The 26,590-nt window shown below is 44.0% G+C and overlaps 1 protein-coding gene across 1 annotated transcript in view; it reads left to right on the top strand.

The window, feature by feature from the left end:
- Nucleotides 1-11,491: 11,491 nt before the first annotated feature.
- TSPAN7 (tetraspanin 7) overlaps nucleotides 11,492-26,590 on the top strand; it is a 189,515-nt gene continuing 174,416 nt past the window's right edge. Inside the window, exon 1 of the mRNA XM_054005884.1 lies at nucleotides 11,492-11,747. Within this exon, the coding sequence (XP_053861859.1) occupies nucleotides 11,667-11,747 (81 nt within the window). The 5' untranslated portion in view covers nucleotides 11,492-11,666. The remainder of the gene's footprint in view (nucleotides 11,748-26,590) is intronic.

Here is a 26,590-nt window from a genome sequence, read left to right as displayed (position 1 = left end):
CATCTCTGATCTGAAGTTTGCTCCCACTGCCGTTAGAAATGTAGCCCTGTGCCTTTCTGTAGCCTCTCTCATGCTGCTGGCCACACGTTAATGACAGCCTCACCCCCCCCACCCCACACGTCTGCCAAGCATACACAGGGGGTGGGGATCCAGCTGCTACCCTGTGCAAAGGGAGCTGGGTATCCCTGCTTATTACCAAAGGGGCTTCTGAATGGCAGCCTGGGGCCAAAAGCATGAAATTGACTAGCGGGGCCCTTGTTACCGACTAACCTGGTGTTTATACATGAGATGCTTGGTGCGTGATGCACCAGTACGCGGGAATGGGATGCTTTAACCACAGCCCTGTTGGTTCTCCATCTCCCTTCTGAAGTATGCACAGCCCATTTGTGAAGGGGAATGTAATATGAAATATCATGGGAAGGAGCACGTAGGAATGCTATAAGGTTGGGTTTCGTTTGCTATTTTAAAGTCAGTAGCACGTTATGGGTTTCCGTGAAAAAGCTGTCAGCCCCTTTTTGGCTGGTACTCAGTGTATTTTGGAAGCTGCTCACCGATCTTCCCTCTACTGTCCACCCCTCAAACCAGATTTTTGGTAAGTGCTGTGTGCATTTAGCATGATCAACTTTATTGCTGCACTTATTCACAGGAGTTGGTATCTGTGTTACAGAAAGCTTATGCCATGTAGAGAATAAATCATATTCGTACACTTGAGTGTTTTAGCAGTGCATGTCAGGTGAAGCTACTGCTCTTCCCCATGGTTTGTACCTTATCGGAAGCCAATTTTCTCTTGAAGCAGTGCAGCTACGCACAGGGATAAGGCATTTCAACAACCATGTTTTCATTTTTATCACCATTGCGACTCTCTTATGCTGATACTGCGTAACTTGCGATGCTGATATTGGTGGCGAGGAACTGCAAACCTGTTGGCTGTTGCTGGCCACCATGCCTCCATTGTGGAGTGTGTGTAAAGTGGAGGAGAGAAAAGCATTTCTCTGTGGGTTTTCTCTGATCCTTTTCCTTCAAGTTTGTGTTTTTGGCTTAGCTTGCAGCTACTCAGAAAAGCCAGCGTCTTGTGTGAAAATAAACTGGTAATTTAAAAATATTTATTGAAATGAAAAACATAGTGGGTACTTGGTTGGGCTAGATTCCCAACAAAAGCCAGTGGCATATTTTCTGACTTTATCTGTGTCATGGTATCTGTCATGTGTTTATAACCAAATTCAGAATCTTGCAACTAATTCTTTATGACCCAGATACAGTAATGAGTTATAATGATTGAGTAATGGGGGCCCTGGATTTTCTAACATACCCAGGGGGTTGATATTTTCATAGCAACCTGATCTTTTACTCAGCAGATCGCTGACATGAGCAGCATATCCTGGCAATGATCTGCAGATTAAAGACTCTCTTTAATGGTACGTGGTGACGATACACTATAATGGCCCCACTGTGTACTATTAGAGATCTTAATCTGAACTTCATTGACACAATACGCTGAAACAAGCTTGTCACTTCATACTAATAAAAGCTTATTGTGTATTACCATTTTAATAACTGTAATAGGCAATCTCTGACATACAGTAACTAGATGTTACATCATTCCACTTGCTATATTCTAAATAGAAATTGCCCATTCACAGTAATAACCATTAGCACATAAATAATACTCCGCATTTTCAAAGTGCACATCATTTTTCTTATCTTAATTTATATGCTTCATTCAAAAGGCCTCCCCCCTCCCCCGAATTTAATCTGCTAACCCATTGTTATGGTAGTGTCCATGTTAAAACCCACCACCTTTGTTAACATCGTTTGGCAATTTTGGTGTCACCCACAGGCGAAGGGCCTGGTGATTTAAATGGGCAGTAATGCCAGTTCCTCCTGCCTAGGGCTCAGGCAAATAGATGAAGTTTGTACTGTTGTCACAAATGAAAAAGTTGTTCTTCCCAGCAATTATCACACAGTAGGATCTAAGAGAGTACCTTTCCCCCTATACAATTATGGAATAACTGCCAAAACCATGGTGAATACATCAAATGTTGCCTTTTTAATGGTAACCACTGTGTCTCTGTTATCCATGTGCTCTGGATAAACAGAAGATTTAAATCTGCAGGCCTGTGGAGCCAGCACATTTCATGAGCACTAATCCCATTTAAAAAAATCTGCAAGCCTGTGATAGTGACCAGGCACCTGGGTTAGCTTGTAAAGAAAAACGGTGATCCAGGCAAGTCAGAGTTTAACAACAATAAAACCAATGGCATTAGTCCCCAAAATAAAAATAAACCAAACCCAGATATAACTACATTGGTGCAAACCTACAGAGTAGACTCATTGCAAGGGTGTAACAGCAGCCATGCAGCTATGTGATTTACCCCCAGTAAATATCTTTTTGGCATATGTCCCGCTGGTAAGCTTCATTTTGCACCATTACAGTGTGTCAATACTGGGGGAGGAGGGGAGGTTATACCAAATTTCTCTCATCTAAACAAGTCCTTAGATTTCCATTTGCTAACCAGTAGCATCTCTGCCCCCAGCAAGGTTTGACTAATTTGGCTCTTCAAGGCATTAGAAACTGGACAATCTCCAACATTTACACAAGAGTATGCATTTGTCTATTTCCCTTCTTCCTTGTTTCTTGGGAAGGAGAGAGAGAATAAAGTAAGAGAGAATACCGCAACAATAAACAAAAATCTACTACTCTTCCAACTTAACTGCGCACTCACACACGACTAGAAAACCTGGGTTGGCAGAACTGAATCTCAAAGGGGAAAACAAACCCCAGACTGTCTATTAAAGAGACAAAGCACCCATCACAGAGCCTGATTCTTCATTGCTCTGCCCTTCACTTGGCCTAGGAGAGGTAAAAACTAAGCCATATCATCAGCATTGCTGGGGTTTGGTTTGGTGCCTGGTATAAATTAGAACAGAGTTGGCCTATTGTCGAAATAGCAAGAAGATAGTGTTGTGGCCACATCCCCTCCCTCTCAACAGCATGTTGGATGCTGCAGTATAGAGCCATTGGGACATCTTTGTGCATCCAGGGAGCCATCTTATGTTGGGGTATTTCCTGGGTGCCATTTTCATTCCTTTATGCCAGTGGAGCAGCATAGAGGCCCATGTAGATCAGACAACTGGCCCCTGTGTCAATCCACGGGTCTGAAAACATCATAAATACGAAAAACAGCTACTTTTCTCAAGTGCATATCTGAGATTTTTATTTCACTGTCACAAGCAAATAGGCCAATGTTATGAATGAATGGCTTGCAAACTTTTATTTTAATAAAAGCCTCCCCCAGATGACTGTGAGGCAGGATGCTGAACTCATGAGGAGGAAAGTCCTGCATCACTCAACTGCAGTCAGTCCATCTGGCTTTTGAGGAGCTCTCTGGGCTATTGTAGCTATGAACATGGGGGTTGCAGTGTAAACCTTGAGGAAGGGAGCAATGGAGAAAAGGGGAAATGTCTGAGGAACCCTTCAGATGACTGGCAGGGATTTTACACCTTGGGGGGCAAAGGGCAGAAACCAATTGGCTAAAACCAATACGCTTTTGTTGATACTCCTATGAAGTACAACATTCAAAATTCTCTTAATAGAATTTCCTGTTTTAAAGACCTCAAATATCCAAAGTGTTCCCACTGTGAGTGATTATTTTTCTAAATTTAATTCTAGAGCAAGCTTTATTGATGGGATAGGTGCCTGAAAATCAGGGTTTCTAGGAGAAACACTGAGTGAGACTGCTGCCTTAACAATAGCAGAGCTGCAGGGTGTTAATGAAGAGAGTTACTTTACTCTGATTTCATACTGTATCTAGCCCACTCATTTCCAAATCGGTTTTATTTAATAATGTTGACTTTTTTGATAGCTTCCTCCCCCACCCCCCTTTTCTGTGAATATGTGAATATGCAAGAAAACGTCCAAAGCAGAGATTAAAAAGCTTATATGCTTATATGTATTCTTCTTCATAGTACATTTTGAATGCCTAGGGTTACTGGGTTTTAGTCTGTAAGGGAAGTTGTAATAAAAATTCAACAACCACATCTTTCCTAATCAGGATTCTACAGTGCAAGCACCAGTTTCAGAAAAAACAGCAAAAAGCCATACAGTACTATTATCCACCTTTATTTTCCTCCTTTCATCTTTCTGTACAAGTAGATTGCAAAGAAATTAGATATTTTCTGGTTTAAAAGGTTTTGGATTAGAATTCAAAATGGATTTTTCTATAGAGGAGAGAATTCTCTAGGTATCCATTTATTAACTTGTGTCTTAAATTGTTGTATGTTTAAATATATGTTCCTAATATGATTGCATTTCAAAACCTTTGCGGTGCATTTGGGCATTACCCAAATAAAACAATTACCGGTATAGGTCTTTCTATGTCTTTGTCTTTTGGTAGGGAGTCTTAAGAAAATAGGTACTGGTTGTGTTCAGGTTACTTTGCTGTGAAAGACGGGGGTTTGTCTTTTTTGCTCAAAGTTTATTACATTTTAAAGGTGCAAAATGAGTGACACTTGAGTTAACACTTGAAACAAGCAAACTCATTTGATACCATTCTGAAAAGAACACTACAGAAAAGTGGAAACTCTTGCATCTTGGATCCTGTGGGGCATCCCAAGCTTGAGGGCAAGCCCTGTTTTGATGAAGAAAAAAAAATCCTTGCAAACCAGGTGCTCATAAAAGTATGTTTAAAATATGGCCCATTGAATGGAAGAGCAGCGAACTTCAATGGGTGAGATATTTCAAACAGATTAACATTTAGATATACCAGTCATAGAACTAAACCAGGTTTTAATAGACTTTCTAAAATTGAGATGAAGAAACTGCACTTGCAGTGGACCGATTTTTTTTCTTTTTTTTTTTTTTTTTTTTTTTAAATTTTGGTTACTTGAAAAATCGACCCTCTCCCCACCCCCAGCATTAAGGGATCCCAGTACAACAGCGTGTCTAAGGAATGATGATTGAGCAAATAGCTGCACTTGTGTTTAGGGCAGAAGGCCTCAAACTGGTCACATGGTGCTGGCTGGCTTCTCCTTACTCCCAGTTGCTAAATTGCATTAAAAGACAGCTAAAAATACATTACTTTCCTCGTGTTAGTTTTCCATGTAGGCAAATGCTCTAGTTGCCACAGGAATGTTACATGATCTTGAATGGGAGGGGTAGATGCTTACCAAGCAATCCTCTGTATTAAAATGTGGGCCATGCTATGAAAAGGTTTGAGCCTCTTTGGTGTAAGGGGAAGGAGGAGACAGGCTTCTATAAGATGAAGCGGGAGTGCATCCCCTAAGCTTCTTAGCAAATTAGGTCAGTAGATGGAGAAAGGGAGTGGCTTTGTAGCTCCATCTAGTATGGAAATTAGCAGAAGCAGTGAGCAGGGGTGGAGCCAAAGTCCCCTCCTTGTTCTGCCTTCAGAAAGGTGACTAATGCAGCTAACACACAGCCACCATAAAGTACTAGAATCTTAATTATAGGGGATGGGAAAGCATTTTCTAAATTATTTTCTTCTTTAAAACTACCTGAAGGATATTTTTAAAACTACTGCATTAGCCACCTTTCTGGAAAGGAGTCATCCTAGATATTCAGGGTATGTCTACACTGGCAGAGTTACAGTGCCGGCAGTTACATTGCTGCTCAGAGAGCGCAGAAGGGAAACTGCTGTTGTGTATTCACACTGACAGCTGCCTGCGCAATTGCGTGTCCCCGCCTCAGTCTTCTTTTCTCAAGACTAACGATGCCCAGTATTTTTAACCTTTACTCAAAGGTCAGGTTTTTCTAAATCTTATCACTTTTGTTGCTATCCTTGGGACTCTCTCCAATTTATCCTCATCTTTCCTACAGTGTAGTGCCCAAAATTAGACACAGTTTTCCTGCTGATGCCTCACCACTGCTGAGGAGAGTGTTTGGGGGGGAAATACCTCCCTTGTCTTACATACAACTCATGTTAACACACCCAAACATTAGCCTTTTGCAACTGCATCTCTTCATTGACTCGTATTCAATTTGTGATCTACTAGAACTCCCAGATCCCTTTCAGCAGCACTACCACCTAGCCAGTTATTCCCCATTTTGTAGTTGTGCATTTGATTTTTTTTTTTTTTCTTTTTTCTTCCCCCTGTCTAAGTGACATAGAATCAGACTTTAAGGCCAGAAGGGACCATTGTGATCATCTAGTCTGACCTCCTGAACATTGCAGGCCACAAGAACCTTACTCAGCCATTCCTGTAATAGGCCACTCTGGCTGAGTTACAGAAGTCCTTAAATCTTGATTTAAAGTAGGGCTGTCAAGCAATTAAAAAAATTAATCACAATTAATTGTGTGATTAATTGCACTATTAAACAATAATAGAATACTATTTTGTATGTTTTCTACATAACCATACAGAATACAATGTACAGTACTCATATCTTATTACAAATATTTTCACTGTAAAAATAAAAAATAGTATTTTTCAATTCACTTAATACAAGTACGGTAATGCAATCCCCTTATCATGAAAGTTGAACTTAGAAATGTAGAATTATGTACAAAAAATAACTGCATTCAAAAATAAAACAATATAAAACTTTACAATCTACACGTCCACTCAGTCCTACTTCTTGTTCAGCCAACTGCTCAGACAAACAAGTTTGTTTACATTTGCAGGAGATAATGTTGCCCGCTTCTTGTTTACAATGTCACCTGAAAGTGAGAACAGGCGAGCGCATGGCACTGTTGTAGCCAGTATTGCAAGATATTTGTGACAGATGCACTAAAGATTCATATGTCCCTTCATGCTTCAACCACCATTCCAGAGGACATGTGTCCATGCTGATGATGCTTTCTGCTCGCTAACGAGCCAAAGCAATGCAGACCGATGCATGTTCATTTTCATCATCGGAGTCAAATGCCACCAGCAGAAGGCTGATTTTCTTTTTTGGTGATCTGGGTTCTACAGTTTCTGCATCGGAGTGTTGCTCTTTTAAGACTTCTGAAAGCATGCTCCACACCCTGTCCCGATCAGATTTTGGAAGGCACCTCCAATTCTTAAACGTTGGGTCGAGTGCTGTAGCTATCTTTAGAAATCTCACATTGGTACCTTCTTTGCATTTTGTCAAATCTGCAGTGAAAGTATTCTTAACACAAACAATATGCAGGGTCATCCTCAGACTGCTGTAACATTAAAATATATGGCAGAATGTGGGTAAAACACAGAGCAGGAGACATGCAATTTTCTCCCAAGGAGTTCAGTCAAATTTAATTAATGCATTTTTTTTTTTTTTAAATGAGCATCATCAGCATGGAAGCATGTCCTCTGGAATGGTGGCCGAAGCATGAAGGGGCATTTGAATGTTGAGCATATCTGGTACATAAATACCTTGCGATGCCGGCTACAAAAGTAGGATCTAAAGTTTTTATGTCTTTGAGTGCAGTTATGTAACAAAAAAAAATCTACATTTGTAAGTTGTACTCTCACAATAAAGAGATTGCACTGCAAGTACTTGCAGGGTGGTCCCTAGGGGAGTGCAGGGCCCGGGGCGGAAGTGATGTATCCATCACTTCTGGGACCGACCTGTCACTTCCCCCAAAGCGCAGGGCCCGGAGTGGTCACCCCAATTCGCCATACCCAGGGGACAGCTCTCAGTACTTGTTTGAGGTGAATTGAAAAATACTATCTTTTTAGTGCAAATATTTGTAATAAAAATAAGTGAGTACTGTACACTGTATTCTGTTATTTTAATTATATTTGAAAATGTAGAAAAACATCCAAAATTAATAAATTTCAATTGATATTCTATTTAACAATGCAATTAAAACTGCAATTGTGATTAACTTTTTAATAATTTTGAGTGAATTGCATGAGTTAACCTTGATTAATCAACAGCCCTAATTTAAAGACCTCTAGTTACAAAGAATCCACTTACTCTACTTCAAACCCTCAAGTGAGCTATGCACCACCCAGCAGAGGAAGGCAAAACCCCTCTCCGGGCCGGTGCCGATCTGACCTGGGGAAAGATTCCTTCTCAGATATGGTGATCAGTTAGAGCATGAGCATGTAGGCAGACACGCTAGCCAGATACCTGGGAAAGAATTCTCTGTAGGCAGGAGGGCTCAGAGTTACTAGTGTCCATCCCCAGCCATTGGAGATATTTGTTAATCGCAGTCATGTACAGGCCATATGCCATTGTACCGCCCCCTCCATAAACTTATCAAGCTCAGTCTTGAAGCCAGTTAGCTTATTTTTTTTAGCCCCCACTGCTTTCCTTGGAAGGCTGTTCCAGAACTTCACTCCTGTGATGGTTAGAAACCTTCATCTAATTTCAAACCTAAACTTGTTGCTGGCCAGTTTATATCCATTTGTTCTTGGGCCAACAATGGCCCTTAACTTTAACTCCTCTCCCTCCCAGGTGTTTATCCCTCTGATGTATTTATAGAGAGCAAGCATATCTTCCCTCAGCCTTCATGTTGTTAGGTTAAACAAGCCAAGCTCCTTACGTCTCCTCTTGTAAGGTAGGTTTTCCATTCCTCAGGTCATCCTAGTAGCCCTTTTCTGCACCTGCTCCAGAATGAATTTCTTTCTTAAACATGGGAGACCAGAATTGCACACAGTATTCCAGATGGGTCTCACCAGTGCCTTGTATAATGGTGTGACAGGGCATGGCCCTCTGCTCCTGTCTTCCTGCAATAATGGCTCTGATATCTCTGGTTTGTAGCCACTGGTGTGTACTTTATTTAAGTTATTTCAACCATCACCCTGCTGCACTCCCATTCAGCATTTCTATTTACAGTGTTATACAATCATCATCCTCTTTTGCTAGAGCGAAGAAAGGAAAGAGATCCCACCACATAGGGCTTGAGCTTTCCCCCTTCTCCGCTCCCTTTCACTTCCTCCCTGTGCTCTTTTTCTACTCTTGCAGTTAATGGGCTAATTATCTCCTTAGCTTGCCGTAGCTCAGGCTGAGCTAATTAGCCACTCCTTCCCTCAATCAGACCTTCTTCAGTGGAACTAATTGGATTTATGGTGACCAGAATGCTTGTTCAGTTGCTGGTTCGCAACAGTCTGTCACAAATGGTGCTAATATTTCCCTGTCTCCACTGAAAATACCTTGCCTGATGCATCCTAGGACTGCATTAGCCTTTTTCACAGCTGGATCACATTGACGGCTCATAGTTCTCCTGTGATCAACCAATACACCTAAGTCTTCCTCCTCCTCTGTCACTGCTCAATGATACATCGCCAGCTCATAGCAAAAATTCTTGTTAGTCCCTAAGTGCATGACTTTGCATTACTACATTCCATCCCATTTCTATTACTCTAGTTTTCAAGATTGTCCAAATATTCCTGTATAATATTCTGGTGATCCTCCCTATTGGCAATACCTTCCAACTTTGTATCACCCACAAATTTTATTAGCGCAGTCCCATCTTTTGTGCCAACGTCATTAATGAAAATCTTAAATAAGATTGGTTCCCAGAGTGATCCTTGAGGAACACCACTAGTAACCACACTCCAGCCTGACAGTTCACCTTTCAGCATGACCTGTTGTAATCTCCTCTTGAACCAGTTCCTTATCCATCTTTCGATTCTCATATTAATCCCTATCATCTCCAATGTAACTAATTTCCCATGTGGAACTGTATCAAAAGATTTACTCAAAGGTAGATTAGATCTACTGCATGTCCTTTGCCTAGAAAAACAGTCATCTTCTTAAAGAGAGAGTTCAGGTTGGTCTGGCATGATCTACATTAGTAAAACCATTTTGTATTTTATCCCAGTTGCCTCTATGTCCTTAACTACTCGCTTTCAAAATAACTTTAACTGTATGCAAGGTTTTAGAACAAAACCTCATGGGCTTGTAGTTTCCTGCATAGGCACAGACTCCATGGGTGCTCTAGGGCTGGAGTACCCATGGAAAAAAGTTAGTGGGTGCTAAGCACCCCCTGGCAGCAAGGTTTGCCTCCCTCCCCTGCTCCTTCCCTCCCCTGCCCCAGCACCTCCCATTGGTAAACTCCCCCTCCCTCCCAGTGCCTCTGGCCAGCCATGGATCAGCTGTTCCATGGTGTGCAGGAGGCTCTGCGAGGGAGGGGGAGGAGTGGGGATGGAGCATGCTTGGGGCAGGGGGTGGAACTGGACAGGAAGAGGCGGGGCAGGGGTGGGGCTAGGGTTGCCAACTTTCTACTCACATAAAAACCAAACACCCTTGCCCTACCCCTGCCATGACCCTTCTCTGAGGCCCCACCGCCACTCACTCCATCCCTCTGTCGCTCATGCTTCCCACGCTCTCGCTCATTTCCCTGGGCTGGCTCAGGCAGTTGGGGGATGGGAGGGCTCCAGCTCTGGGGTCCAAGGTGGAGCCAGAACTGTGGAGTTCAGGGTGTGAGAGGGGGCTCTGAGCTGAGGCAGTGGATTGGGAAGCAGGAGGGGGTGAGAGCTCCGGATGGGGGTGTGGGCTAGGGATAAGGGATTTGGGGTGCAGAAAGGGGCTTCATGCTGGGACTGAGGGGTTTGGAGTGCAGGAGGGGATGCTGGGCTGGGGCAGGTGGTTGGGGTGAGGGTTCCAGCTGGTGGGGCAGACCCTGGAGTGGGGCTGAGGGGTTTGGGGTGCAGGAGTGTGCTCTGGGCTGGGACTAAGGGGTTTGGAGGGCAGGAGGGGAATTAGGACTGGGGTAGGGGTGCGAGAGGGGGTGCAGGCTCCAGGCAGTGCTTACCTCAAGCAGCTCCTGGTAGCAGCAGTATGCCCTCTGTCCGCCTCCTATGTGGAGGCATGGCCAGCTGGCTCTGTGCGCTGCCCCATCCACAGCTCCCGCCCCCACAGCTCCCATTGGCTGGGAACCACAGCCACTGGGAGCTGCAGAGCTGGCGCTTGGGGCGGGGACAGCTGCCCCCATGCATAGGAGCCAGAGGGGAGGACATGCCACTGCTTCCAGGAGAGGCGCGGAGTCCCGGCAGGCAGGGAGCCTGCCTTAGCCTTGCTGCGCCACCAACTGGACTTTTAACAGCCTGGTCAGTGGTGCTGACCGGGGCCACCAGGATCCCTTTTCGACCGAGCATTCGGTCCAAAAGCAGACACCCCCCAACCCTAGGTGGGGCCTGGGCTTGAGAACCCCCAGGGAAAGTGGGAAGTCGCACCTGGTGGCTTCCTGAATCACCTTTTTCCCTTTCTTAAATATAGCTACTATATTTGCAATCCTGCAGTCAGAGGGTAGGAACCCTGAGTACATGGATTCATTAGAAATCCTTGCTATGGGGCTTGCAATTTCATGGGCCGGTTCCTTTAAAAGTCTTGGACGGAGATTCTCCAGGTACTTGGCACTTGTCTGGATGGAATTTCATCTTGCTGAATTCCAGCCCCCCGCCAGAGATACGGTCCCTTATTCGGGGAGACCTGGCGCAGCGTTAGGGTGTTGGGGCTGGAACCGGGGAGCGGCGCTTTACCCGAGCCGGCGCAGGGGCCGGGCCCAGCGGCAGGGGGCGCGTGTGCGGCTCTCTCCTGCGCTGGGCTGGGCGGGCAGCGCGCCGCGCTCCCGGGGCTGCTGTGACTCCACAATGCTGGGCTCGGGCAGGAGGCGGGGCGGGCGGCGGCGCCGTGAATGAGCGGCGAGCGGGGCAGGCGGCGCGGATAAGCCGCAGGCTGGAGCGAGCCGAGCGCTGAGCCCCCCCTCCCCTTCCCCAGCAGCCGGGCCCTCAGTAGTATGGCATCGAGGAGAATGGAGACCAAACCCGTGATAACGTGTCTGAAAACCCTGCTCATCATCTACTCCTTCGTCTTCTGGGTGAGTGCGGGCTGGGGGCGCGGCGGGAGCCCCCCGGGGCAGGGGGTGTGCGGGGCAGGGGGGTTATATTGGGTGCGTTGCACGGGGATCTGCAGCCGCAGCTGCCGCTCGGGTTTGCTGCGCAAACGCCCGGGTGCCTGCTGGGGGCTCTTCTCCTGCCAGGTGCCCGGCGCCTCCCTCGGCTCCCCGTCCTAGGGTGTCATTGACTTGCCTGTTGGGGGCACATTCGGATTTGTCCCAGGTGTGTGTGTGTGTGTGTATGTCTTTAAAAAAAAAAACCCACCCCACCCACGGGAGCAAATGCAGCGAGCGAGCGAGTTGCTGGGGCTGCGTCTGTTTGTGTCTGTCTTTCTGTGCCTCGCTGGTTCCCTCTCTCGGTGCCCCTGTGTCTCGGGGCAGCAGGCTGAGCTGGTGGGGTAGTTACATGCAATAAGCTACATCTCTGATCTGAAGTTTGCTCCCACTGCCGTTAGAAATGTAGCCCTGTGCCTTTCTGTAGCCTCTCTCATGCTGCTGGCCACACGTTAATGACAGCCTCACCCCCCCCACCCCACACGTCTGCCAAGCATACACAGGGGGTGGGGATCCAGCTGCTACCCTGTGCAAAGGGAGCTGGGTATCCCTGCTTATTACCAAAGGGGCTTCTGAATGGCAGCCTGGGGCCAAAAGCATGAAATTGACTAGCGGGGCCCTTGTTACCGACTAACCTGGTGTTTATACATGAGATGCTTGGTGCGTGATGCACCAGTACGCGGGAATGGGATGCTTTAACCACAGCCCTGTTGGTTCTCCATCTCCCTTCTGAAGTATGCACAGCCCATTTGTGAAGGGGAATGTAATATGAAATATCATGGGAAGGAGCACGTAGGAATGCTATAAGGTTGGGTTTCGTTTGCTATTTTAAAGTCAGTAGCACGTTATGGGTTTCCGTGAAAAAGCTGTCAGCCCCTTTTTGGCTGGTACTCAGTGTATTTTGGAAGCTGCTCACCGATCTTCCCTCTACTGTCCACCCCTCAAACCAGATTTTTGGTAAGTGCTGTGTGCATTTAGCATGATCAACTTTATTGCTGCACTTATTCACAGGAGTTGGTATCTGTGTTACAGAAAGCTTATGCCATGTAGAGAATAAATCATATTCGTACACTTGAGTGTTTTAGCAGTGCATGTCAGGTGAAGCTACTGCTCTTCCCCATGGTTTGTACCTTATCGGAAGCCAATTTTCTCTTGAAGCAGTGCAGCTACGCACAGGGATAAGGCATTTCAACAACCATGTTTTCATTTTTATCACCATTGCGACTCTCTTATGCTGATACTGCGTAACTTGCGATGCTGATATTGGTGGCGAGGAACTGCAAACCTGTTGGCTGTTGCTGGCCACCATGCCTCCATTGTGGAGTGTGTGTAAAGTGGAGGAGAGAAAAGCATTTCTCTGTGGGTTTTCTCTGATCCTTTTCCTTCAAGTTTGTGTTTTTGGCTTAGCTTGCAGCTACTCAGAAAAGCCAGCGTCTTGTGTGAAAATAAACTGGTAATTTAAAAATATTTATTGAAATGAAAAACATAGTGGGTACTTGGTTGGGCTAGATTCCCAACAAAAGCCAGTGGCATATTTTCTGACTTTATCTGTGTCATGGTATCTGTCATGTGTTTATAACCAAATTCAGAATCTTGCAACTAATTCTTTATGACCCAGATACAGTAATGAGTTATAATGATTGAGTAATGGGGGCCCTGGATTTTCTAACATACCCAGGGGGTTGATATTTTCATAGCAACCTGATCTTTTACTCAGCAGATCGCTGACATGAGCAGCATATCCTGGCAATGATCTGCAGATTAAAGACTCTCTTTAATGGTACGTGGTGACGATACACTATAATGGCCCCACTGTGTACTATTAGAGATCTTAATCTGAACTTCATTGACACAATACGCTGAAACAAGCTTGTCACTTCATACTAATAAAAGCTTATTGTGTATTACCATTTTAATAACTGTAATAGGCAATCTCTGACATACAGTAACTAGATGTTACATCATTCCACTTGCTATATTCTAAATAGAAATTGCCCATTCACAGTAATAACCATTAGCACATAAATAATACTCCGCATTTTCAAAGTGCACATCATTTTTCTTATCTTAATTTATATGCTTCATTCAAAAGGCCTCCCCCCTCCCCCGAATTTAATCTGCTAACCCATTGTTATGGTAGTGTCCATGTTAAAACCCACCACCTTTGTTAACATCGTTTGGCAATTTTGGTGTCACCCACAGGCGAAGGGCCTGGTGATTTAAATGGGCAGTAATGCCAGTTCCTCCTGCCTAGGGCTCAGGCAAATAGATGAAGTTTGTACTGTTGTCACAAATGAAAAAGTTGTTCTTCCCAGCAATTATCACACAGTAGGATCTAAGAGAGTACCTTTCCCCCTATACAATTATGGAATAACTGCCAAAACCATGGTGAATACATCAAATGTTGCCTTTTTAATGGTAACCACTGTGTCTCTGTTATCCATGTGCTCTGGATAAACAGAAGATTTAAATCTGCAGGCCTGTGGAGCCAGCACATTTCATGAGCACTAATCCCATTTAAAAAAATCTGCAAGCCTGTGATAGTGACCAGGCACCTGGGTTAGCTTGTAAAGAAAAACGGTGATCCAGGCAAGTCAGAGTTTAACAACAATAAAACCAATGGCATTAGTCCCCAAAATAAAAATAAACCAAACCCAGATATAACTACATTGGTGCAAACCTACAGAGTAGACTCATTGCAAGGGTGTAACAGCAGCCATGCAGCTATGTGATTTACCCCCAGTAAATATCTTTTTGGCATATGTCCCGCTGGTAAGCTTCATTTTGCACCATTACAGTGTGTCAATACTGGGGGAGGAGGGGAGGTTATACCAAATTTCTCTCATCTAAACAAGTCCTTAGATTTCCATTTGCTAACCAGTAGCATCTCTGCCCCCAGCAAGGTTTGACTAATTTGGCTCTTCAAGGCATTAGAAACTGGACAATCTCCAACATTTACACAAGAGTATGCATTTGTCTATTTCCCTTCTTCCTTGTTTCTTGGGAAGGAGAGAGAGAATAAAGTAAGAGAGAATACCGCAACAATAAACAAAAATCTACTACTCTTCCAACTTAACTGCGCACTCACACACGACTAGAAAACCTGGGTTGGCAGAACTGAATCTCAAAGGGGAAAACAAACCCCAGACTGTCTATTAAAGAGACAAAGCACCCATCACAGAGCCTGATTCTTCATTGCTCTGCCCTTCACTTGGCCTAGGAGAGGTAAAAACTAAGCCATATCATCAGCATTGCTGGGGTTTGGTTTGGTGCCTGGTATAAATTAGAACAGAGTTGGCCTATTGTCGAAATAGCAAGAAGATAGTGTTGTGGCCACATCCCCTCCCTCTCAACAGCATGTTGGATGCTGCAGTATAGAGCCATTGGGACATCTTTGTGCATCCAGGGACCCATCTTATGTTGGGGTATTTCCTGGGTGCCATTTTCATTCCTTTATGCCAGTGGAGCAGCATAGAGGCCCATGTAGATCAGACAACTGGCCCCTGTGTCAATCCACGGGTCTGAAAACATCATAAATACGAAAAACAGCTACTTTTCTCAAGTGCATATCTGAGATTTTTATTTCACTGTCACAAGCAAATAGGCCAATGTTATGAATGAATGGCTTGCAAACTTTTATTTTAATAAAAGCCTCCCCCAGATGACTGTGAGGCAGGATGCTGAACTCATGAGGAGGAAAGTCCTGCATCACTCAACTGCAGTCAGTCCATCTGGCTTTTGAGGAGCTCTCTGGGCTATTGTAGCTATGAACATGGGGGTTGCAGTGTAAACCTTGAGGAAGGGAGCAATGGAGAAAAGGGGAAATGTCTGAGGAACCCTTCAGATGACTGGCAGGGATTTTACACCTTGGGGGGCAAAGGGCAGAAACCAATTGGCTAAAACCAATACGCTTTTGTTGATACTCCTATGAAGTACAACATTCAAAATTCTCTTAATAGAATTTCCTGTTTTAAAGACCTCAAATATCCAAAGTGTTCCCACTGTGAGTGATTATTTTTCTAAATTTAATTCTAGAGCAAGCTTTATTGATGGGATAGGTGCCTGAAAATCAGGGTTTCTAGGAGAAACACTGAGTGAGACTGCTGCCTTAACAATAGCAGAGCTGCAGGGTGTTAATGAAGAGAGTTACTTTACTCTGATTTCATACTGTATCTAGCCCACTCATTTCCAAATCGGTTTTATTTAATAATGTTGACTTTTTTGATAGCTTCCTCCCCCACCCCCCTTTTCTGTGAATATGTGAATATGCAAGAAAACGTCCAAAGCAGAGATTAAAAAGCTTATATGCTTATATGTATTCTTCTTCATAGTACATTTTGAATGCCTAGGGTTACTGGGTTTTAGTCTGTAAGGGAAGTTGTAATAAAAATTCAACAACCACATCTTTCCTAATCAGGATTCTACAGTGCAAGCACCAGTTTCAGAAAAAACAGCAAAAAGCCATACAGTACTATTATCCACCTTTATTTTCCTCCTTTCATCTTTCTGTACAAGTAGATTGCAAAGAAATTAGATATTTTCTGGTTTAAAAGGTTTTGGATTAGAATTCAAAATGGATTTTTCTATAGAGGAGAGAATTCTCTAGGTATCCATTTATTAACTTGTGTCTTAAATTGTTGTATGTTTAAATATATGTTCCTAATATGATTGCATTTCAAAACCTTTGCGGTGCATTTGGGCATTACCCAAATAAAACAATTACCGGTATAGGTCTTTCTATGTCTTTGTCTTTTGGTAGGGAGTCTTAAGAAAATAGGTACTGGTTGTGTTCAGGTTACTTTGCTGTGAAAGACGGGGGTTTGTCTTTTTTGCTCAAAGTTTATTACATTTTAAAGGTGCAAAATGAGTGACACTTGAGTTAACACTTGAAACAAGCAAACTCATTTGATACCATTCTGAAAAGAACACTACAGAAAAGTGGAAACTCTTGCATCTTGGATCCTGTGGGGCATCCCAAGCTTGAGGGCAAGCCCTGTTTTGATGAAGAAAAAAAAATCCTTGCAAACCAGGTGCTCATAAAAGTATGTTTAAAATATGGCCCATTGAATGGAAGAGCAGCGAACTTCAATGGGTGAGATATTTCAAACAGATTAACATTTAGATATACCAGTCATAGAACTAAACCAGGTTTTAATAGACTTTCTAAAATTGAGATGAAGAAACTGCACTTGCAGTGGACCGATTTTTTTTTCTTTTTTTTTTTTTTTTTTTTTTTTAAATTTTGGTTACTTGAAAAATCGACCCTCTCCCCACCCCCAGCATTAAGGGATCCCAGTACAACAGCGTGTCTAAGGAATGATGATTGAGCAAATAGCTGCACTTGTGTTTAGGGCAGAAGGCCTCAAACTGGTCACATGGTGCTGGCTGGCTTCTCCTTACTCCCAGTTGCTAAATTGCATTAAAAGACAGCTAAAAATACATTACTTTCCTCGTGTTAGTTTTCCATGTAGGCAAATGCTCTAGTTGCCACAGGAATGTTACATGATCTTGAATGGGAGGGGTAGATGCTTACCAAGCAATCCTCTGTATTAAAATGTGGGCCATGCTATGAAAAGGTTTGAGCCTCTTTGGTGTAAGGGGAAGGAGGAGACAGGCTTCTATAAGATGAAGCGGGAGTGCATCCCCTAAGCTTCTTAGCAAATTAGGTCAGTAGATGGAGAAAGGGAGTGGCTTTGTAGCTCCATCTAGTATGGAAATTAGCAGAAGCAGTGAGCAGGGGTGGAGCCAAAGTCCCCTCCTTGTTCTGCCTTCAGAAAGGTGACTAATGCAGCTAACACACAGCCACCATAAAGTACTAGAATCTTAATTATAGGGGATGGGAAAGCATTTTCTAAATTATTTTCTTCTTTAAAACTACCTGAAGGATATTTTTAAAACTACTGCATTAGCCACCTTTCTGGAAAGGAGTCATCCTAGATATTCAGGGTATGTCTACACTGGCAGAGTTACAGTGCCGGCAGTTACATTGCTGCTCAGAGAGCGCAGAAGGGAAACTGCTGTTGTGTATTCACACTGACAGCTGCCTGCGCAATTGCGTGTTCACACTAGCGGCACTTGCAGCGGTATTCAGAGTGGTGCAATTTGGGCAGCTATCCCACAGAGCATCTTCCTCTTCTGTCACTAAGAGTTGTGGGAAGGCAGAGGTGGTCGCGGGGCATTCTGGGTCCTGTCCCAATGCCCCGTGATGCATTGCTTTGCATCCCGTCAATCCCCATGCTTCCGTCCACATTTGGCTTTCAATGGTTTGTGTACTGCGCACTCTGCCTCTTCGGTCTGCAGGAATGGATCCCAAACTGTTGACCAATATGCTGCTCGCTCTCACTAACACGTAGTGGAGTTATTCCTTAAACTACAAAGGCAAGAGGAGTTCGACATTGATCTCGCCACGTGTAGTAGCTATGACATGAAATTGATTGTGGCATTCACGAAGGTGCTGACCACAGTGGAATGCTGCTTTTGGGCTCAGGAAACAAGCACGGAGTGGTGGGATCACATCATGATGCACATCTGGGATGATGAGCAGTGGCTGCAGAACTTTCGGATGAGGAAAGCCACATTCATGGGACTGTGTGATGAGCTTGCCCCAGCCCTGCGCGCAAGGACACGAGAATGAGAGCTGCCCTGCCATTGGAGAAGTGTATGGCGATTGCACTGTGGAAGCTGGCTACTCCAGATTGCTACCGATCAGTTGCTAAACAGTTTGGAATAGGAAAGTCGAACGGTGGACTTGTGTTGATGGAAGTATGCAGGGCCATTAATTGTATCCTGCTCTGAAAGACCATGACTCTGAACAACGTGCGTGACCTTGCGGATGGCTTTGCACAAGTGGGCTTCCCTAACTACGGAGGTGCGATAGCTGGCATGCATATTTCAATCTGGCACCAGACCACCTAACCACCGAGTACATTAATCGGAAGGGATATTTCTCTATGGTTCTCCAGGAGCTTATGGATCACTGTGGGCATTTCACAGACATTAACACAGGCTGGTCTGGAAAGGTGCATGATGCACGCATCTTTTGGAACACTGGCCTGTTCAGGAAGCTGCAAGCTGGGACTTTCTTCCCGAACCAGAAGATCACCGTAAGGGAAGTTGAAATGCCTATTGTGATCCTGGGAGACCCTGCCTATCTCTTAATGCCATGGCTTATGAAGCCATACACGGAGAAACCTTGACAACAGCAAGGAGCGGTTCAATAACAGGCTGAGCAAGTGTAGAATGACTGAGGGTGCTTTTGGCCGTTTAAAGGCCCACTGGCGCTGCCTGTATGGGAGTCTGGATCTGGCCGATGACAATATTCCTGTGCTTATAGCCACGTGCTGTACACTCCATAATATTTGTGAAGGGAAGAGTAAAAGCTTCACTCAGGGCTGGACCACTGAAGCTCAGTGCCTGGAGGCTGAATTTGAACAGCCAGAGACCTAGGCTATTAGAGGGGTGCAGTGCAGAGCCATAAGGATCAGAGATGCCTTAAGGCAGCAATTTGAAGATGAAAGCCGCTAATATTTGTTGCTATGCTCAGGAATGCAGTGCTTGTAATGCTAGGAGGTGATTGTGATTGGTGCAGACAATGCACTATGAAGGTTTAAGAAAATTTCCTTTTGCTTTGCCGGGCTCTGTTTGCTTTCAGTTAATGGAATAAAGATTGTTTCAAACCAAAACAATTATTTTATTAAAATCAACAACCAGAGGAGAGATGAACAAAAAAACAACTCAGCACTGAGGAGAGTCCCGGGAGGAGGGGTCCTGGGATGGTTAAAGATTTGTGTATGTCCAGGTATCATATCCAACCTTCTCCTTTGGAGTATAGTGCAGCGGGTACTGTACTTCATCAGGGCTAAATTGCAGAGGGACACGTGTTGAGTGCAGTGGGTACTGGGAGTCCATAGGGCTGGCCTTTGATGGGGGAGGAGTGGAATGCAGCGAGTACAGACAGGAGCCAGGAGGTTCTTGTGTGTTGGCAGTGTCTGAGGGGCGCATGAGAGAGAGTTTTTTGCGACAGCGGCTGCAGGGGAGGACGGGTGTGGAGCTGCTCGGTTTTCAGTGCTGGTAGCGCCTGGAGCGTGTCTGCTTGGCGCTCCATAAACTTTAAAGAGTCGCTTTGTTCTGGCTCGCCACGTTCTCCTTTCGGTCCCTCTTCTCGCTGTCCTGCCACTCCTTCAATTCTTGTTTTTTGGCCGCGGAGTGCATCGTGACATCACACAGAAAGTCCTCTTTAGTTCTTCATGGCCGCTTTCTAATTCTGTGCAGCTGTTCAGCTGGCGATAACAAAGAAGGAGGCTGGGCTCCCAAGATCATATCTGTGAAGCCAAAATGCAACATTTTACAGAAGTAGTATTGTTTGCAACACACAGACCACTGGTTCAGTGATTTAAAACACAGTCACTAACTGGCTGACCCCAGGCAAGCACACATGAGCCACAAGACCCCCAGAATGGTGAGTAACCACAGGGGCCGGGGAAATCAGTGTTCCAGGACCGTACTGTACACTGGCCATGTGGCTCTTGGGGAGAGCCAGCACTGTGGATGGGGGGGCTTATAATCATTACTGTCCCCGCATTTTCCACAGGCTGTGTTCATTATGGAAGATATCTCAGTGCTGAGGGTGAGCAGGAAATCAAGGGAGGATCTTCTCCAAGCCTGTGGCTTCTGCCCTGGCTCTTATGCAGCTCGCCTGTGTGCAGCAATGGTCTCCCCACCCCCCAGTGACGGCAGAGTGGCACGAGAAAGTTACCCTTAATGGGGCAAGAAACAAAGCAGCTCTGCCAAAGAACCTGCAGCAGCAGATTGCCCAGTATCTCCATGAGAGTTTCATGGAGATCTCTTAGGCAGATTCCCGTGAAATGAGGGAGTCAATCAAAACCTTGTTCTGCTGCTCAGACTAGTCATGTGATGGTACACGCATCATACAGACACAAACCTGTTTTCTGCAACCCTCTTGCCCCCAACAACTCACTTAAGTGGCTTTGATTTTGGGAATCACTGAACAGGGGCCTCCTCGCCTGTTTGCGTGTCGCCAAGTTCCTACAGCTGTGACTGGCTAGCCTCCTCTGGTGTAGAGAAGAGCTCCTTGCTGCATGCATCTCTGCCTCTGGGTCCCCCTCCCTCTCCACATCCTTGTCCAAGATTTCCTCCTCCTGGCTCAGTCCACTCTTGACTGGCACCCGAGCCACTGAAGTATCCACAGTGGCCTTCACAGTGGAGGTGGGGTCACCATCGAGTATCGCGTCCAGATCTTTGTAGAACTGGCAGTTCGTGGGCGCAACACCGGAGCAGCGATTTGCCTCCTGCACCTTGTGGTAGGCATTCCGCAGCTCCTTCACTTTGACCCTGCACTGCATTGTGTCCCACTCATGGCCCCTTTCTGCCATGCATCGTGAAATCTCTCCTTGGGTATCATCATTCCTACAGCTGGAGTGCAGCTGGTACTGGACAGCCTCCTCTCTCCAAATGCTGATGAGGTCCAGCAGTTCGTCATTGTTCCAAGCGGGAGATCGCTTGGTGCGTGGAGCAGGCATGGTCACCTGGAAAGATGCGCTGAGACCACTGCATGTGTCACCGAGAAAACAGAAAGGGGACTTTCAAAATTCCCTAGGAATTTAAGGGGTAGGGCTCATGGTTGGTCACCTGAGGACAGGATAGTAGAGTTCAAACCGATGACCAGAGAGGCGAGAGCAAGCATTGTGGGACACCTCCTGGAGGCCAATCGCAGCGCTGTAATCTATCAGGGTATGTACGCTGGCACCGCGGCATTGTACCCCTAGTGCAGAAAGCTGTACGCCTCTCATTGGGGTGGGTTTTTTTACAGCGCTGCAACTGTGCAGTTTCTGCACACTAAGTGGCTTGGCAGCGTGTACACCTCGGGAGTTACAGCGCAGAAAGTGGCTTTACTGCGCAGAAACTTGCCAGTGTAGACAAGGCCTCAGTTGGTTATCTGAATTCTGGAGAAATTACAACTCAAAACAAAACCCAAACAAACACCCCATCCCCATCAGACTCAGTTTTTTGTCTTTGAACACTTTCACGGCTGGTTTAACGTGTCCATATAGTTGCTAACATATATGAAAGATTAAAGATAATGGTGTTTTCTTGTGAGTGCAGCCTAGGGGGAATTCTACTGATTAAATAAATATTTTTAAATGTTTAGTTTAAAAACATAACCCCAGAGCTTCCTTTTTAAATTCATTACTATGTGGTATTCATCCAACTTTGCTTGATACTGCTGTTATTAAATATATGGTCTCAAAATTTTAATTATAGTTCTAGCAAAAGGGAAGTATCCCAGCATAACATCTTTAATGGAATGTGTTAATAGAAAAGATAAAGGTGTTATTTAAGATAGCTATGTTGTGTAACAAATACTATAATTATTTCAAACAAATATATCCTTATTTAATTACTAAAAAACTATTGAACTAAAACATGGAGACTGACTTAAACATATCGAAGATGTTTCAGACATAAGCCAGGTGCTCACTTTCTTTCTACCCTGTTGTACCTTCTTACATCAGATCCTATGGTTTTCTTCCTTGGCAGGGAAGTGATCTCAGAAGATGGGTTAACTTGCCTAATATGGGGTAGATACAGATTTGCCTTTGAATAGCTTTCACACTAGTGACATCCATTCAGATTCTGAAAATGATGATGTAAGCATGATAAAATATGAATATAATAACAGAAGTAAGTCTTATTATTTCCAAGGTACTGATTGGCTGAGTTAATAGTCTAATACTTAGTCTCTATTTGTCATTCAATTGTGGCTACTAATTGATTGGGTATTTACTGCACCTGTTGCCTGAGAGATGAATGGAAACCCATCCACTCCTCCCCCTCCCCACTTATTTTTTTAAATTCCCCTCTTCCTGAAGTTGGACAACCCTACATGGACCTGTTTGACAGTGATGACTTTTCTTGAATGATGCATAGATATTAGGTGGAGCAGAGGGATGAATGAGTGACAGCGCAGGCCCATGCTTTTACAGGGTGTTAATTTGTATTTGTGAAGAGTCTGAGACATTTGGTTGTACAGGAGTTGTGATAGTTGAGAAGGAGACTGCTGGTTTGCTGAAGGATTGAACACTGCTGCTTTCTGGAGCACAGTTGTATGGTTAGCTGGTGCTTTTACTGTTTAACATTAATTCCTGTCAAAGCAATAACGAGCTCTGTTTATACTGTAAATAATACAAAAAACAAATCTAAGAAAGAATATACTCGGTCTGTATCTACTTTGTTCTCTTCCAAGAAGGAAACAGTCCACTCCTTGAGTCCAGATTTTTCCTGACCACTTGGAAGCCATAGGCATTGTTTGGCAAGCAAATAGGAGGCAAAACAGGGCGAATTTAAAAACAGATTGTCAGACTTAATGCTGAGTATTCTTTTTTTTTTTTTTTATATAGGGCTTAAAGGTTATCAGTAAAATGTAAAGACAGACAAACATGAACAATTTCAGGTGCTAACTCCTAATCGATCCCCGTTCCCACTCTAAAGAGCCAATTTTTAAAAATCTCTTGGGGGGAAAAATGGACTGAGGGAAAAACAGCTTTATTCGTATCCTCATACTCCAAGGTCCAGAACCCTTCAGTGGTACAAGGAGAAGGTACTGGTAATTGCAAGAGTATAGCACTGCATCGACCTTCAGTAGTGGGGGGATGGAGAGAGAAGTAACTTTAAAATGATGCATGTGCTGAGGCCTTTATTTTGTGTATGTTATTCAGTACCTAAAACTGGAAACTGGTTCCCACTTTTTAGTAAATGAAAATTCACTGGTTGTCTATAAAGTGTTTCCCAATTGACTAACTCCTTTAATTATTTGTCTTAAGACTAGTTTATAAATCTGTTGAAATTCTATGTATTTTAAAGTATTTTTCTGAGGAAGATAGTTACATTTTGTGTCTCTCCCCTTTATCCTGTAAAATGTTACAATACTTCATGAATAAATAATATGGAGGGAAGGGTGAAAAAAACCATCAGCTTTTGATCCCCTAGGCTAACTTTAGAAGCTTATACAAATGTACTCATAAGATATAATTACATTTTAGATGCACAAAATTATTGGTTTTATTCCATAGTCTCTTGTGTGAAACTATATTCAACACAAAAAGCTTCAACATTGTGTGCCAAGAAATCTTCTCTCTAGATAATAATAAATTATTGCAATGCCTCTGTGGCCCTAATCCTTCACTTATGCACATGTTTAGTCCTGTTAAACTCTGTGAGACTGCTCTCATCTAATTGTTTGCAGAACCGCAGGTTATGTGACTGGATTACCTAATGCTGTTAAGTCTTCTTCTGCTGTAGGTAAGGATGGATGTCTGTCTGCTGCCATCATGGGTTCTGTGTCTTTTTAACTTTGAAAAATGCCCATGACTTCTAGTGTCTTTGGATTTTTGCATTGAAATGAATGAGTAGGTAAGTAGAAGGGTTGCTTAGGTAGGTACAGTTGTCCTCAATCATGTAGGGATGCTGTTTGATTTCATTGTGGTTCTTTGTTAGCATAGAGGCTTGCCCATGCGGAACTCGTTGCAGGATCGGGGCATAAGAGCCCAGTTCTGCATCAATTGAAGTCAATGGCAACCCCCCCATTGACTTCAGTGGGTGGCAGGCCTGAATGCTGGAACCTTAAGAGAACACCCAACCTGTAGGACCACACAGGAGGCTACAAGTGGTCAGGGGTCAGTGACAACACTGCAGGAACATTTGTATTTAATTACAGGAATTTCCTAGGTGCTCATTAGTACAGTATTGTGAGCACCTCACAAGATTTAAGAGATTTCCTTTACATCCTTCTACAGAGTAGATCTTCCTTTTTAACCTTGTATTTTATGGTGATGGGGTTGATGGCTGATTATTGCATAAGTTAGTGGGTGCTTTCATGATAATTTTGGGGCTATGGGAAGAAAGCATTTATGTTTATCTTGTAGCAAAGGAATTTAGAGGCAAAGTAGGAAGCATAGCATATTCATGATTTACCAGATTACAGTTATTTCATAGCAGAGCTATTTTTTGAGTTCTGGGAATAAAGTAGAAGGTTTATAGAAGCTATAATAAAAAAAATACAGATATGCTTTTAATGTGAATTTTGCTGTAATCTCCTTTTAGTGTTCTGCAGGAGGTTTTTCAAATGCTCTCTCTTTGTAGTTTTTTGGAACAAATTTTAAATCCTAAAAAACCCTGAATTGCTGGACTGAATTGTAATAATTGAAGAAATAATGAATCCATCTGTTTTGGTTTGTATTGAGCAGGTATTGCTCATACAGGGAAAGGGCTCAAATGTGTTCTGCTAACCTGATGAGGCTGGTGGCTTGTAACTCCACAGAGATGTAAGAGAGGTGTGGGTGTCTCTCTCTAGAAGAGAGGATCTAAAGTGTTGGCTCAGCAGTCTGGAGGGAAGATCCCTAGGAGCAGCCAAGCATGGGCAGAAGGTGTGAGTTGAACTTTGTTGTTAATAAAGCTAAACCCCAGGGAAGGGGTGATGAGTTTTGACTCTACACAGTGTATGCGTTTGGTTCTAGATTGGGTTGAAAAAGGCACTGGCTAACAAAAAAGGAGCGTTAAGCTTCTATAAACGAGAGAGTGGAACACACCCATTGCTGGAGAGCGAGCATCTGAATAGTGAGGTGATGGGCTTAATCAGCAAATGAATCTTGGGAAACTGTCCAAAGTAGCCAGGATGGAGCTAATGGAAAGAATGGGGGGGGGGGGGGGAGAAGGAGGTGGTGCATGTATGCATTTGTACTGGAGCTGAGGGAGAAGGGGGGGGGGGAAAGAGAGAGAGAGGAATGCTGTCAATATAAAAAAGAGGGAAACTACCTTTGCCTAAAGCTGGAAAGTGGTTGGTTCTGTGCTGACTTCACAGTCACACAGTTCTTAAACACTTCTGTGCATATAAAAGGGGAGCCTATGTAAGCCCATGTCTTGGAACTGTGTGTGAAAGAAAGTTCAGGCAACTGTTCCCGACTGGGGCTTCTGGGCACTACCACGGTAAAAATAACAGTATGGGGGTAGAAAATTGTACACAACTCCTCCAGGAAGGTATACATACAATTGCTCACCGAGAGAGATGGGCTGGAGTATCCCTTTAGCACACTAGATATCCTTCTTATTGCAAGTACCTGTCACTCACCAGAGTTAGCGTTTCAGAAGTTTCCATTTAATGCTTCAATTTCACGCACTGATAGTTTTCAAGAATGTTCAGGTTTGGGGCAGAGTTTTCCATACTTGATCTCTGCCTGAAAACAACCTTGAAGCTTAGAGAAGCCCTCTTTGGGCTACAGGAGAGTGAAAGAGTACTCTTCCCTGTGTAGATACATAAATAGAGAGGGCAGGAGGGAATTTTAAATAAACTTGTGGATATACGGCTACATCAAAAACTGAAGAAGTCAGAAACTCGGTATAGATGTAGTCCTCTTGGGGACTAGAACCTTTGCTTGGTTTATTGGAATATAGTACAAATGAAATTGATAAGCAATTGAAAATTTCTTGAGTAGGTGGAGTACTGTTTTATGATAGTTTTTTAGCAATCCTGTTTAAGCCCTGCCCACTTTGTAACATCCCAGTGCACATTCTCCCTGTTCTATATGACCTGTCCTATATGGCCCTGTCCCAGGCCTTATCTAAACTAAAATGTATGGCTGGATAACATGCATTAGCTAACACCTTCCAAATCTTAGTCTAGAAAAGGCCTTGGGGTTGCACCGTCAGGAAGGGAGAGTTTATGTGAAGGACATTATAAATATGTTATTGAAACACAC

The sequence above is a fragment of the Malaclemys terrapin genome, chromosome 1 (assembly GCF_027887155.1).
Source record: "Malaclemys terrapin pileata isolate rMalTer1 chromosome 1, rMalTer1.hap1, whole genome shotgun sequence".
Classification (NCBI taxonomy): domain Eukaryota; kingdom Metazoa; phylum Chordata; order Testudines; family Emydidae; genus Malaclemys; species Malaclemys terrapin.
The sequence above is the reverse complement of the archived record's forward strand: the minus strand, read 5'-3'. Positions and strand labels throughout refer to the sequence as shown.